At 43.1% G+C, this 14929-nt stretch overlaps 1 protein-coding gene across 4 annotated transcripts in view; it reads right to left on the bottom strand.

The window, feature by feature from the left end:
- GAD1 (glutamate decarboxylase 1) overlaps positions 1 to 14929 on the bottom strand; it is a 42610-nt gene that overhangs the window by 18124 nt on the left and 9557 nt on the right. For 3 of the 4 annotated variants that reach the window (XM_058714344.1, XM_058714363.1, XM_058714354.1), the window contains exons 4-6: positions 13393 to 13551; positions 11791 to 12033; positions 5792 to 5882 (exon numbers count right to left, since the gene is read on the bottom strand). In XM_058714344.1, coding sequence (XP_058570327.1) covers positions 5792 to 5882; positions 11791 to 12033; positions 13393 to 13551 — 493 coding nt within the window. Of the gene's footprint in view, positions 1 to 258; positions 326 to 5791; positions 5883 to 11790; positions 12034 to 13392; positions 13552 to 14929 lie in introns of those variants that run through there. The other variant, XM_058714370.1, reaches the window with a different exon arrangement.

Consider the following 14929-nt stretch of genomic DNA (forward strand, 5'->3'; position numbering starts at 1 on the left):
AGGATGAAATAACAATTGTATAATAAGACACAGGTGAAGCTACTAAGTTTTGATCATTGTGGGGGGGGGGGAAGCAATCAAATCAATCACTTGGTGGTAAAAGAGGACAAAGGGTAAAAGACAACAAAGAGATCCTGGAGGACCCTCAGGATATATCTGTTGGTAGAAGAATTCTGTTTCCAAAAAGAAAATGTCCATTTTCCTTGGGAGGACCCTTGAAATTTAGGAGGAGGACCCTTGGAAATCGTGTTCAGTTACCATCACCTCTGGAGGTCACAATCATGCTTTGGTTCTGCTCTGAGCCCCATCACCGTAGCAACCAACACTCCCTCATGTCTGATGGCCTGATAAAGGAAGAAGAAGAGAAGGATTCCTGGTTTAGCCTGTGCTGCTGAGTGTACCAAGAGGCAAACTCATGATGTGCTTCTAACCATTCTTGAACAAATGTGGTATCGATAGTGCCACTGAGTTTTGCAAATGTTGGAATGGCAAAAATGTGTGTGTGGTGGAGAGGTACTGGTGTCAGTGTGCGTGCTGGACTCTCACAATACCGAGTGAGAAGGCTCTCTGGGAAAAGGCAAGGAACAAATGGAATCATACACCACAATATCAGAACCTTATCGAGGATTAGATGAAAGCTGAGTTGGAGTCAAGTCAGTGTTAGATGGCCGGGCAGGAACCGCATGGGGGAAGGGAGGATGGATGGCACTGAAGGCCAGGGGGTTGGTCCGCTTCATGATTTAAATCAATTTAGGTCCCAGGTTTGCATGAATTAGTGATTCTACCCAAGGACCAGGAATAGGCCATTACGCTCAGGATTAGGAGGAAGAGTCTAGAGAGTTTGATCATGAGACTATTTGATCTCATCTATTTCAGTCTCCTTATCTATACCAGGTTCCTAGTTGCTAAAATTTTCTTTCAGTTTTGTTCAATAAATACTTATCGAGTGACTATTCTCTGCCAGGTAGCATCTTATATACTGAGGAAACAAAGATGTTAGATACCATTTCCAACTTTGGTGAGGAAGCTTACAAGGATGAATCCAACATTTGTTTCTTGGTCTTGTTGCATCCTGTTTGATAGTCCCTGTCTAGGTCTAAAGGACCAGTTATCCCACAGCTAACACCAAGCTTATCCTGATTCATGGCTTTAGTCCTGACATCCTCTCTTGGAAGCTGACAGATTGGTCCATGGCTGTTGATCCTCAGCTAAGCCTGACAGATGGGCTACCAGGATGTTCCCTACTTCTGATACTTCTCTGATCCTACCTTCCCATCCTGAACCGTGTTTACAACTGGGAGTCTGCCTGTGCCCAAAACCTTATAGAAGGCCTTGAAATTCACCCTAGAGGGGCGCCTGGGTGGCGCAGTCGGTTAAGCGTCCGACTTCAGCCAGGTCACGATCTCGCGGTCCGTGAGTTCGAGCCCCGCGTCGGGCTCTGGGCTGATGGCTCGGAGCCTGGAGCCTGTTTCCGATTCTGTGTCTCCCTCTCTCTCTGCCCCTCCCCCGTTCATGCTCTGTCTCTCTCTGTCCCAAAAATAAATAAAAAAAAAACATTAAAAAAAAAAAAATTTAAAAAAAAAAAAAAAAAAAAAAAAAAAAAAAAAAAAGAAATTCACCCTAGAGCAGTGGCTCTTAACTTAGCTGGTGTCATGGACGCCTTTGGGAATCCTATGGAAAGCTATGGTCCCTCTCTCCAGGAAGAAAATGAGGATATGCACATCATTTTTGTATGCAATTATAGGAGATTCTCCTCTTGCAACCTGGACTCCAAGTTAGGTACCCCTTCTCTAAATGACAGACGAAAGTGAATAAAGCCCAGAGAGCCAAGGTCAAATATGGATTCAAAAGAAGCTGGTTAGATGCTAAAGTCAGCATATAAGATGACATTTCAGAATCAGAGAACAAGGAACTAAACCTTCAAAAAGCTCTGGGGTGAAGTAAGAACACGGGACTGGAAATTAGGGACCAAAACAGGATGGTGACATTCATGAGTGACATTAAAGGAGAGTTCGGAGTCTTTCTATGTTCAGAGTAGGGTGGTGAGTCGGCCCTTTTTTAGTGGTTCAATTCAACTTCCTAGTGGGATTCATTCCAAACTAAGGCAAATTGATTAAGGCTTCTATTTCTCTTGTGGCAGAGTCTGTTGGTTGCTAACCAGTATCAATTTTCCTTTGCTTCATTCAGTTTTATTCAGGGTTGTAATTCACCTAGATCAAAGACTACATTTCCTAGCCTCCCTAGGTGTGGCCATGGGACTAAGTTCTGGCTGAAGAGATGCTATGGGAACTGTTGTGTGGAGCTTCTGGAAAGGTTGCTTAGAAAGAAAGAGTGTGTTCCCCTTTTGACCACGCCCCTCCTCCCCTCCTTTCTTTCCTCCATCTTCCTCCCTCCCTCCCTTCCTTCTTCCCTCCCTCTCTCCCTCCCTTTCATCCTTCCTTTCTTCCTCCCTCATTCCTAATTCTGGGACACATAAGTGATAGCTAGAGCTCCAGCAGCCAGCCTGCACCATGAGGTGACTCTCAGTATGAAAGCCATGTGCTACAATATGGATTAGAAAAGCACAAGGAACCTGGAGCTCTGGTGACTGTCAAACTGGGAACTTCTTTAACGAGAGAAATAATTTTCTATGTAGACTCTCTAACTTTCCACTCCTCTTAGATTTCTCCTCCTTACAGATGTGGCAGCTGGCCCATCTTCACCTTAAAAGATAACACATCTGAGAGGAAGCTTAGAGAGCCCCTCTGGTGTCCAGAGATGATGAGAGACAGAAACAAAAGAGCTGGGAGGCATCTCAAGTGGCAACGGTGGCCTGTGTAGTGGCTGCCTCTCCTAGGCGTGTTCACTGCACCTTGCATACAACAGGCACTTAAGACTGGTGCCTTTCCAGTCTTCAGAACCACTCTGTAGGATGGATATTATTATCTCCCATTTTCTGAAGAAGGAACTGAGTCTCAGAGAAATTCAGTGATTTGCTTTAAGATCTCAGTATATTTCTGAGTCAGAATTCGTCTTTTACCTCCCAGCTGCTTCTCTATGATGAATGAGAACTGCTTACTGCAGATTCCTCTCTAACAACTTGCCTAGCAGCATAAAATGACTGATAACTGCCACAGAAAATTTCTCCTGCGTAATTTCTATGAAAATAAAGCACTAGATACTTGAAACCATAACCTCGTAACAAGGGGCTGTGATAGATCTTGCCATTAAGATTACGGATTGTCGTCAGGTGCATGAGGGAAGGCTGCTGTTTGCACTTGGGCACTGTTCAGCCTGCAGAGTTGTGCTCGGTGGCTTCCTGTTTTGGAAGAAAAGAGCTGGACGTGCCATGGACAACTACACATTTGTAAAGTTTTCTTTGGATCTTCATTGGGTCCTTGCTCGGAGAACAGATCTCAAAGCTACATGCACAGGCAGGTGTAAACGCATGAACGTAAATGTTCTATTTTCTGTGAACAGTCAGATACCTTACGCTTTGCCACTCAAATTAGGAGACCACATAGTTCTTTCTGAAAGACTATATTGAGGAATATAGTCATTACTTTCTATTACCAGTGCCACCCAAACGCAATGATAGAGCAGGCCAACAAAATGAGTATGTCACTAATTTTGCCTACTCTGCCAAAGAAAAATCCTTTTGCCATTCTTTCCCAGGTTATTTTGAACACTGTCCCCAGCTGGAGAAGGAACTGTCTCAAGGGAGCAAATTTCTGCATAAGCTCCTGACACTGCTACCACATTTCATGATCTTCCAGGGGAACTGACTTAGAACAATTTCTAGATAATAGTTATTACTTCTTCAGACAATGCCTTGTCTCTAGAACTGACAGAAACTATTTCACTATGTTAAATAACCTTCTCTATCGATCTGTTGGAATCGGATCATATTTTATAAATATCCATTGTGTTCAGTACAGCTGCAATTACTATGTGCCATTTAGTTGGACTGGCCTTGACCTCAGATGGCTGGGACATATTTTAGTGTTTCATGGCTGAGCTGAGGTAAGGAAAGAGTAAGAGACTTGATTTTATGGACACACAAAAAGGAGAATTTGTGAGATCTCTTTGGTTGAAGAAAAGCCTTTTAGGAGACTATCTGGTCATGAACTCACAAAAGAGCGAGTTCCTTTAATTTACCTTGAGATGGGCCATGTATGTTAGGAAATTGCAGCTGAGAAGCCTACAGGATACACACTTAAAGATGCTGGGTGAATTCAGTGCCTGTGTTAATATGAGTACTTGGGCCTTAAAGGATATATACCTTTCTACCTATTCTATTTTTCTCATTTATTTTCCAAATAGTTAAGTTTTTTTTTTAAGTTATACTTCCTAATTTAAAATTGTTCCTTAGTATGAGATGTTCCAATTAAGCATTAGTGTCTTTTTTCAAGTTATAATTAGTACATCATGATGTCTGGGCTTGCTGATATATTTGTATCTCACAAATCATACCACAGTAAAGGCTGCAAAGGCGAGTTTTTTTTTTTTGTTAGAGGAGACCAAACAAGCAATTGTATCTTTGATCCCAATTCCTCTTGTCTCTTCATAGCCTCGGTGCTCCAACATACACACTCTGTGACGTTGACCATGACTTGCAAACAGGGAGCATGAAAATCATTTTTGTTTTCAATCAGTTTAATCTCCTGTGCCGTTTAGCACTAAAAACCTCACTTGTCACGTTTGCTTTTAAAAATCGGTCACTGCTGTTTTGAATTAGCAAACAACGCAGGAATCCTTAATAAAAACCTTTCTGAATGTAGCTAAATATTTTGAGTCACAGCATTAAATAGCTTTGGAACACACATGTATCAACAGATAATTTTAAAGTGACTTCTCAGGTTTTGTGGCCAGTAGGAATTTGTTGAAGAAAAATAGAATATCTTGAACTTTAGTAACTTACATTCTATCTTGATGTCAAATGGAATTTCTCATCTTAAACAATACCACCCTTTCACTTACATTCATTTTTCAAATCTACTTCACCATGAACTTAGAAAGTGGGTGGTTATTTTCTAAATATTTCCATGGTGACTAATGTAATCCTTCTATGGTTATTTTAAAAATTATTGTTAGAAACTTGTTTTATTATTTTCCTCTGGATATTTTAATAGAATGTGGTGCCATGGGCTGGGTGTATAGATAGTGGTAAAACATGATCATAGTACTCAGAGAAAAGACAGCACTCAGTAGGCTATAACGACCCTCCATCAATTAGTAACCTGTCCTTGTCTCCAAAGAGAGAGTATATATATAAAGGAGTCTGTGGGGGTGATTGCAAGAAGACTACCCAGGAAATCCTTGCACCTCCAGGGCCTTAGAGTCAGTTTCATATAAATTTATAGGAAACTGGAAACAAATGAAGGTTTTGCCAACTCAAGTACAGAAAAAAATGTCAAATTCAGAAAAACAATGAGTTATTTTGAAAGGAATATATATCACTACCAGCTGAATTTTGTTCTAGAACTTTTAGGTAAGCAATAGGTGGGTCAAACTAGTTTGTGGCTTTCTGGCAGCTTTAACTGTGAAGGAAATATGCCCTAAGTGATGAGGACCAATGTACTTAGGTGGGAAAATAGACCAAGATCATACTCCAAAATGTGACCTCTTTAGATGCATCTTTAAGAAACATGGATTCTCTTAGTCTAATATAAACTTAAAAGGTTTTAAGAGAAAAGATGACTAAGGTAACTGTAATAACATTGTTATAGAACCATTGGAAGTGGGCTTTTAAAGCAACAAGCCATAATCACACATCTTGGTTGCTTACATGAAAATAATATGCGGAACTTACATATTGGTATTGGCAGTTGATGTCAGCCATTCGCCAGCTAAACCAATGATATCCAGTCCAGTGGAGAGCTGGTTGAAAAATCGAGGGTGACCTGGAGAAATGAGTAACAGGCAAGCATCAAGGCAAACATAGATTTTTCAAGCTATCTACCAAGCAAAGGCTGTCCACACTGATGGGCTCTTTATCCCAAGAGTCTAACAGGACTTCCCAAGGATATGGGGGAAGGGAGGGCAGATTGACCTACCCTATTCCAACCTTTAGCATCAGTGATGTTCCCAAAACTTATGTTTATGAAGCTGAATCCTTAAAAAAAATTTTAATGTCAATTTATTTGAGAGAGAGAGAGAGAGAGAGGCAGACGTAGAACCCGAAGGAGTCTCCAGGCTTTGAGCTGTCAACATGGAGCCTGACACGACTCAAACCCACAAACCGTGAAATCATGAACGGAGCTGAAGTCAGATGCTTAACCAACTGAGCCACCCAGATGCCCCTGAAGCAGAATGCTTTTGAAGTTAAAAAAAAAAAAAATCCTATGTCATGAAACTAATAAGCTTTCCAGTATCTAATTTATTGATTTTCAGATGAACTTTTCTGTCATAATGATTTTTTTAATTACAAATCTGGATAGAGTGGTCCTGATTTTATCCATAAATGTTTCAACTTTTAATTGAACATCCCAAGGATTTAACCCCAAATCAACATTTACTGATGGAGGAGAGCCTTCAGGACTCAGAGAGGATTTGTGACTCTGTGGCCCAAACCAAGCCCGGGGACGGTGCGAGCTCTGGCCCCGATGTCTCTGGGTCTCTATGTCACTCAAATATGATGTCAAGCATTAGTGTGTTTTTGTCCATACATGGTCACCTGACCAAACTTATTGCTGAGATAACCTGGCATCTCCTCTGTGAAACAGAGGCAAATATAGCTTCATTCACTCATCAAGTTGTTGGTAAAATAATTATTATTACTATATAACCTTAAAACCGGTTATAACATGAATTATGCTTTAACAGGCTTTGTTCTCAGCAAATTCAGGATTGTTGCCAAGTTTTGGCCAACTTGGCATTCACAGGAAAACTCAATCCCACATCAGCAGGCTTGGCTAGGCTGTCACGAAGGTGTCAATGCAATAGATTATCTAGGGGTGTGTGACAGAGAACTGGTATTAGAGAGAGATGCTGACTGCTGTGCTTCCAGTAGAAATTGCTTTTGCCTCTGAAATAACTGTCAGAGAGCTGGTGTTTGAATGTTCCTGGTCTGAGACCCCTCTCTGAAAATGTCTATTCTTCCTTAGATGTGATGGCGACTCATTTAGAATATCCAGACTATGACTTCTTATATCAGAATACACCAATCTCTGAATCTCAACAGTCCTCAAAAAATAATACTGATCTTCAGGGGGAAAAAAATGAAAGAAGCATAAACAGTAAGCTTAGTGTAAGTATGGGGCCAGATTCCAGATATTTATGTAGATAACTCTAAAAAATGATTCCACTTTGCTCAGTGCCAGCAGAATCTATGAGATCTCCTGCAACATAACAAATTTTGTTGATATCCACTAAAAAACATGCAATATCCATTTGAAAACTTTCAACAATAAACACTTCAAGACTGAATATATATATATATATGTATATAGAATTTATCATAAATAAATGCAATTGTACTTTTTGATAATGTATCAAAACAAGCCATCTCTATGGCAGACACAAAAGATGGACAATGATAGATGGACTAACACAAATGTCCTCAAATAAAAGTGAAACCATATTGGGGCACCTGGGTGGCTCAGTTGGTTAAGTGTCTAACTCCGCCTCAGGTCATGATCTCACAGCTCACAAGTTCAAGCCCCAAGTTGGGCTCTGTGCTGACAGCTCAGAACCAGGAGCCTGCTTTGGATTCTGTGTCTCCCTCTCTCTCTGCCCCTCCCCCACTTGCAGTCTATCTCAAAAATAAATAAACATTTAAAAAATTCTATAGAAAAAAAGTGAACCAGTATCTCTTTGTCCGTTGAATATACGAAGGAAACAAAATTGTCTAAAATCTTACTTTTATCTTATGACTACAGCATTCTGCCTCCAAATTTCTATCAAGTAATAAAATGCCCTATTTTCAACTTCAATTTCAATTCTCCATATTCAGTGAAGTAACAGATGATAAATGTGGTGCTAAGCAGCACATGGCCTAAAGTCAGGTAGGGGGAGAAAGTTATTTTTCAAAGTGTTTCAATGAATAAAAAATGGAGGGGGAAATTTACTAAGAAACACATCAAGCAATTGCAATGTGGGGGATGAATTATAAAATTATAATTTATGAATTACAAAATTCATGAGACCATTGAAAATTTAAACATTGACTGAATATTTGATATTAAGGAACTGTAAATTTTGGATTTTTTTTATCTAACAATGATATTATGGTTATTTTTTATAACATTTATTTGAGAGAGAGAGAGAGAGAGAGAGAGAGAATGCATGAGCTGGGGAGGGGCAGAGAGACAGGGGGAGAGGGAGAGGGAGAGGGAGAGGGAGGGAGAGAGAGAGAGAGAGAGAGAGAGAGAGAGAGAGAGAGAGAGAGAATATCCCATGCAGGCTCCGTGCTGTCAGCACGGAGCCCCACATAGGGTTTGATCCCATGAACCATGAAATCATGAACTGAGCCAAAATCAAGAGCCAGATACTTAACTTACTGAGCCACCCAGGAGCCTCTTGTGGTTATTTATTTTTTAAAGAGTTCTTGAGAATGAAGAATATTTATGGATGAAATAATATCTTTGAGATTTGCTTCTATATAATAGAGAAGGGAGGGTAATAGGTGAAACAAAGTTGTCAGGAGTTGATAAAAGTGTTGGGTATACAAGGTTGATTGTACTATTCTACTTTTGGAAAAGTTTAAACTTTTCCATAATAAAAAGTTAAAAAAGAAAAACCAAGGAAGTTGGTATATCTACCATGACTGTGGGCTGACCAGTCTCTGTCTCAGGTCACAGAGAATCTATATATACTAGTTCCTTTTTCAGAGATTGTTAATTTGTGGGGTTTTTTGTTTGTTTGTTTTTAATTTTTCGTGTTTATTTATTCTTGAGAGAGAGAAAGTGGGGGGGGGGGCAGAGAGAGAGGGAGACACAGAATCCGAAGCAGGCTCCAGGCTCTGAACTGTCAGCAAAGAGCTCAATGCAGGGCTCGAACCCATGAACTATGAGATAATGACCTGAGCTGAAGTCGGACGCTCAACCGACTGAGCCACCTGGGCACCCCCAGAAATTGTTAATTTGTAAAGAAATTTCCAATACCAATATCATCTCTTTACAAACTGCACCCAGATCAGTCTGTTTTCACTTTATTAAAACCCAAGTTATTCTTTTGGCTGACTATTAATATCCTTAAAAAAAACACCTTCCACTGTGTGTAGCTACCTGTGGGGTTTACCCTATCACTCTGATCTATATCTAAATTACAGATCAGCCACCAGGAGCTGTATTTTCGTCTGGCAGCAATAGTATACTTTCTCAGGGTCAACACCTTGAGATACAGGTTTCACACTGCCTGAGAGATTACAAACTCTATAAACGCAAATATCTGCTCCCAGAAGCTGCTCGGAGGAACAGGGGTGAAGGGCTGCAGGCTAAATATCTAAGTAGAGTCATACACTGGTCTAATAAGAGTCCATGCTTCTATGACCATGTGATGCTTCAGTTTTGGAGGCAATACGAGCTGTGATTATGACAAATCAATTTTTCTTTGAGGGACAACACTACTCTGAGCTTTGGTGATAAAAGCACATGGTCTCACCTGTCTGAGAAAGTGTGTGGAGAGTGACTTGACAAAATAAAAAACACTGGACTAAAGCAAGTCTAGCTAAAACACACATGGAGAATCCTGACTCTTTTTTGTCTGGCTACATAACACTACTCGATCTCAATCAGGGATAGGTTAGCCATCAGACCAAGGTGAGCCGCAACTAAACTGATGAGCAGGCTTTTCTTTAAAAATCAAACAACGACTGGGCGCCTGGGTGGCTCAGTCGGTTAAGCGGCCGACTTTGGCTCAGGTCATGATCTCACGGTCTGTGAGTTCAAGCCCCGTGTCGGGCTCTGTGCTGACAGCTCAGAGCCTGGAGCCTGTTTCAGATTCTGTGTCTCCCACTCTCTGACCCTCCCCCATTCATGCTCTGTCTCTGTCTCAAAAACAAATAAATGTTAAAAAAAATTTTTTTTAAAAATCAAACAAAGACTTTATAGCATAATTAAGTCTTGTCCATCCTGCAGTTATTCAAGGAAGCCACACTCGTTTCAGTGGTCTTGGCACACCTCAAAAGCTGTTTGGGATTCCTTATTTAAAAATGCTTCTTTGGCCAGCCTATTCATTCCAACACTTGGTTTTTGTCACGCAATAGTCTCACTCAGCTCTATCACCCCCAACCTCCCTAGTCTTGGCCTTAAATCTTTCAAGTGACTAGGAGGAGTGAGAGGGATAACAAAGGAGAGGAGAGGGAGAAAGAATAAAAAGAACAAGGGGCTACCAGGGGCTCCCTGTGGTGGCAACTATGCCATGGACTGCCACTTCCTGTAGATCTGTCTGCCCAAGAGCTCAGGAAAGCCAAGCTGCTGTAGGGGAAAAACAGCAGGAAGGAGAAACCATTGCTCCACTCCTAGGCTTAGAAACAGCCAGTCAGAGATCCAAAAAGTCCTTCAACTTGAAGCACCTGGGAAGTAACCACTTTGGCCAGGACCATTGACTAGAGAGGGTTTCTATAACATGAAAAGGAGGCAAGAGGGCGTCCTCAAAGGCCTCCTATTAGAAATAGGATTTAATGACTCAGATTGTCTAAACTCCAGAGGTTAGAGTCAGATGCAAATGGTGTGTATGTGTGTAACATCTTTTCCTAGACAACAGAAGGGGTTGTGGGTTGAACTGTGTCCCTCAAAAATATATGATCAAGTCTTAGTCCCTGGTTCCTGTGAATACGACCTTATTTGGAAAGAGGGTCTTTGCAGATGTAATCAAATTAAGATGAGGCCATAATGGAGTGGAGTAGGCCTAATCCAAAGAGTGGTGTCCTTATAAGAAGAGAAAACTTTGGGGACACTTGGGTGGCTCAGTCAGTTAAGCACCTGACTCTTGGTTTTGGCTTAGGTCTGATCTCATGGGCGTGGGTTCAGGCCCTGTGTCGGGCTCTGCACTGACGCCATGAAGCCTGCTTGGGAGTCAATCTCTCTCTCTCTCTCTCTCTCTCTCTCTCTGTCCCTCTCCAGCTCACACTTTCTCTTTAAATATAAATAAGTAAACTTAAAAAAATAAGAGAAAACTGTGGACACATTCGCAGGGAGAATGCCATGTGAAGGTGGAGGCAGGGACCGGAGTGATGCACCTATAAGCCAAGGATGCCCTCATCCACCAGAAGCCGGAAGAGGTAAGGACAGAGCCTAAGAATCTTCTAAGAGGGCATAGCCCTGCACACCTAAATTTCAAATTTCTAAACCTCTAGAACTGTGAGAGAATAGATTCCTCTTGTTTTGAGTCACCTGGTTTCTGGTAATTTGCTATGGCAGCCCTAGAAAACGAATACTTCTGTATTAGAGGGAAATGGGCCCAATTCTCCCCTGATTTAGGGGCAGGCAAGGGTAAGATTTATCAGAATGAAATAGGCATGAAATGGAGGAGAGAAAAGAAGCAGGGGACAGGTCATTCTCCTCTTTTTAGGTTGGGAAGAGCCTAAAACCAAGAATGAAAACTCTTTTTACAGAACGTGAAATAGCACCACGAGTTTGTATTTCTTAATTTATGTTTACAACAAAAAATGATGATGAGCTTTTGCCAGATTTAGGCCTTCCACCCACTGCCACTGTCCAAGGTCGTTCTGTGGTCACTGAACATGTTGCAGCTTTCCCTCATCAGAGTTTGTGCTTCACCTTGAACATGAGTTTGCTGTCCTCAACTGGCAAGGGTGCAATGGGGGGCGAATTTCCCGCTGCATGTCCGCCTGGCTCTCACTCTTACCTGTACGAACCCCATACTTCAGGGTGTCTCTGCAGTCAACCAAGATCTGTTCCAGGGATTCAGGGTGGTCAGAGAGCTCCAAGTTGAAGCCCTCCATGCCTTCCAGCAGCTGGTGCGGGTGATGGAAGTCCAGCACCTTGGTGGAGCGATCAAATGTCTTGCGGACATAGTTGAGGAGTATGTCTACCACCTCCAGTAGGAACTGCACAGTTTGCTCTTCCCCGTTCTTAGCCGGAAGCAGATCTGAGGGGAAAACCAACAAGGGGTTATCGCCTGGCTCATGTCTGAATTGCCTTAGTCCAGACATCCCTAATATCAGCCATGACCGCTTTACAGACCTGCTATATTCCAGGTTATGTATACACATTGAGAATCTGATGTGCCGTCTCCCCAGAAAAATGCACATATGTCTATATACAGAAGTTGTGCATAGACTTTCTGAAGGTTTACAGACTGTCTGAGAGGCTGCTCATAAGTAGAATGGAGTGCTTTGAGAAGCCATGAGCAGCCTACTCCTACTGTGGTCCACTTGCAGGCTGACTGAGTGCCCGTCAGGTATGTGATGGAAGGAGCCTCTGTCTTGCTCCCCTGGGACCAGGCGTGTCCCTCTACATCTGTTTAAGACACTGGCTTTTTGGTTGGGCATTATGATATGCTTGATCATTGATGGCAGAGGGTGAGGGCTCTGTGGGCAGAGGCTGAGGTCCTCCCCTGAACAGAATGGTCCGCTGTAGTGTCCTTGGATAGAAAACTAGAGCTAGAAGATGGGCTCAGAAAAGTAGGAGAGGGAACTCCCATCTCTCTCCCTCTTGACCTCATCCTTTGAGCTTGGACTTTGGGATATCTGGGGGTGATTTTGGGTTCTAGCCTGTGGAAGGCAGAGTCAGGCTGGGTTAAGCAGGGAGGAAAACTGTAGGGGGCCCAGCTGCAGTTGTCAGCCATAGCGCAAGAGCTGATTGGCTGTACATGAGGCTCTGTATCGATTTACCGGATTATCTCTGAGGTTCAGTGAAGTCCTATTGACTGTTTGGGTCTGGCCTCTATGGCCTGTGGGGAGTTAATGGAAGGGGGCAGGTTTACCTTCAAGCTGTTTTAGGAGAGGCTGAGAAAACCCTCCTGAGACCAGAGTTGTGGGGACAGCAGTAATTAGTGAAAAATCTCCAAAAGGAAAAGGAGTTTCAGAACAGCACTTGGTCTTTAGGCCCAGCCACACAGCTTCCCACAGAGTGATTTTCTTGTTGTTGCCAACCCTGAAGGATAACTGCTACCATGGGAATCACTGGATTTTCTTATATGTAAGATTTCTTCACATTCAGAGATTCTATGAAACCATATTTGCCCCTGCAAGTGTCTTCAGAGTTGACTGTTTTTATTGACTGCCCTCATCCAGGATCCACAACGAAGAAGTCCTAGGCAGTAGGGAAGGAGGGAGTATATTCGTTCAAATATTGGAAAAGTAGTTTCCTGACAGTTCAGAAAAAGTAATGACATTTTTCATAACAGAAGTATAATTACAGGAAAAAGTCAAGAAACTCAAGGCACCTACTGGATAGGACTGGTGAGGGTTGGGGGGCATGGACAGGGTAGGAGGGTGGGGACTACCTCTAGCAAACAGGTTGGAGAAGTCCGTCTCTGTGCGCCGGAAGCGTCCATCCCTGTCGCTGTTTTCACAGGAAAGCAGGTTTTTGGAGGACTGCCTCTCCTTGAAGGCGCTCACAAGCCGGCTCTTCTCTTCCAGGCTGTTGGTCCTTTGCAGGAAGCCTGTAGCACAAGATGCTGGGTCAGAGGGAATGCACTAAATTCCCAGCCTTGGAGGGTCAGCTGCCAGGCCAGATCTGCTCTCCAAGCAGGGTTCTTGCTTCTCGTGAGAAGAAGCAGAGTATCTGCATTTTATATATAAGGGCTTTGGCACTGCTGGCCTCCAGGCGGGGAAGGGGCAATGCCAAGTGTCATCAGTGGCACAGACCCAGTCATGCAAGAGAGGAAAACAGTAAGCAAAGCCCATCCTCCTCTCTGAACATGACACTGAACTCAGAATTAAGTCGATTGGACAGCTTCCACTCCAGTAACTAGCCCCGGGATGGGGTTTTAAGGGGAAGGACACAATTGGAGAGGATGCTGCCGGCACTGGGTTTATGGGAGGTGCAACCAGAGGAAGGAGGAGGTGAGGACCAGCAGAGGGAGGAGTCAGGGAGGACCAGCACTAGGGGTTAGGGAACATGCTTTCCTCAGGCACCAGGTAATGCTCACAGGGTTGAATGTAAGTATAATTTTTCTGACCCAAACATGACATGCAGCTGTCTCCACCCCACCGCCTCTCCTTGAATAAAGGTACTGGGGAAAGAGACAAGGAAGCCTAAGACCTTATGTGTGCTGACATTTAATTCTATAAATACTTACTGAGCACCTATCTTTTCTTAATGTTTATTTTTGAGAGAGACAGAGTGTGAGCAGGAGAGGGGCAGAAAGAGAGGGACACACAGAATCCGAAGCAGGCTCCAGGCTCTGAGCTGTCAGCACAGAGCCCAACACACAGGGCTCAAACTCAGAAAGTGCGAGATCATGCCTGAGCTGCAGTCAGACACTTAACCAACTGAGCCACCCAGGCGCCCCCCTTACTGAGCATCTATTGTGGAAAAGCACTTTGCTAAGCATCTAAGATAGGGGATAGATAGAGATAAATGAGACAGATCTCCCACCCTCCACAAACTTACAGTTTGGCAGATGGTGACCAACATTGGAGTAAAGCTAGAAAGCCATCCTAGAACTAAACAGACTGAATTCCGAGCCCAGGGTGGGACTCAGAGCACCTCACCTCTGCTCCTCAGAAGGAGGAGAAATCTCTCCCATCTGAGGTGAGCAGCACAAGCACCAGTGGCCAACAGAGAAGCAGGTTGAGGCAAAAGAGCTGGATACTCTGCCAAGGAGGAGCACCCTCTTTCCCTCAGTATCTACACCCATTCCTTCTGGGGCTGGGGACCTGCAGACCCACTCCTTCCCTCAGCATCTCCTCCAACCTTGCCTCAATCTTAGCCCCAAATGCAACACACAGAAAAGAAGAAGAACGTTCTAAGCTTCTTGGTGACCCCAAAGCTGTCTTTGTAGGTACCAAGATCCTTGGGGAGTCATGCACATCACA

The sequence above is a fragment of the Neofelis nebulosa genome, chromosome 2 (genome assembly GCF_028018385.1).
Source record: "Neofelis nebulosa isolate mNeoNeb1 chromosome 2, mNeoNeb1.pri, whole genome shotgun sequence".
Lineage (NCBI taxonomy): Eukaryota > Metazoa > Chordata > Mammalia > Carnivora > Felidae > Neofelis > Neofelis nebulosa.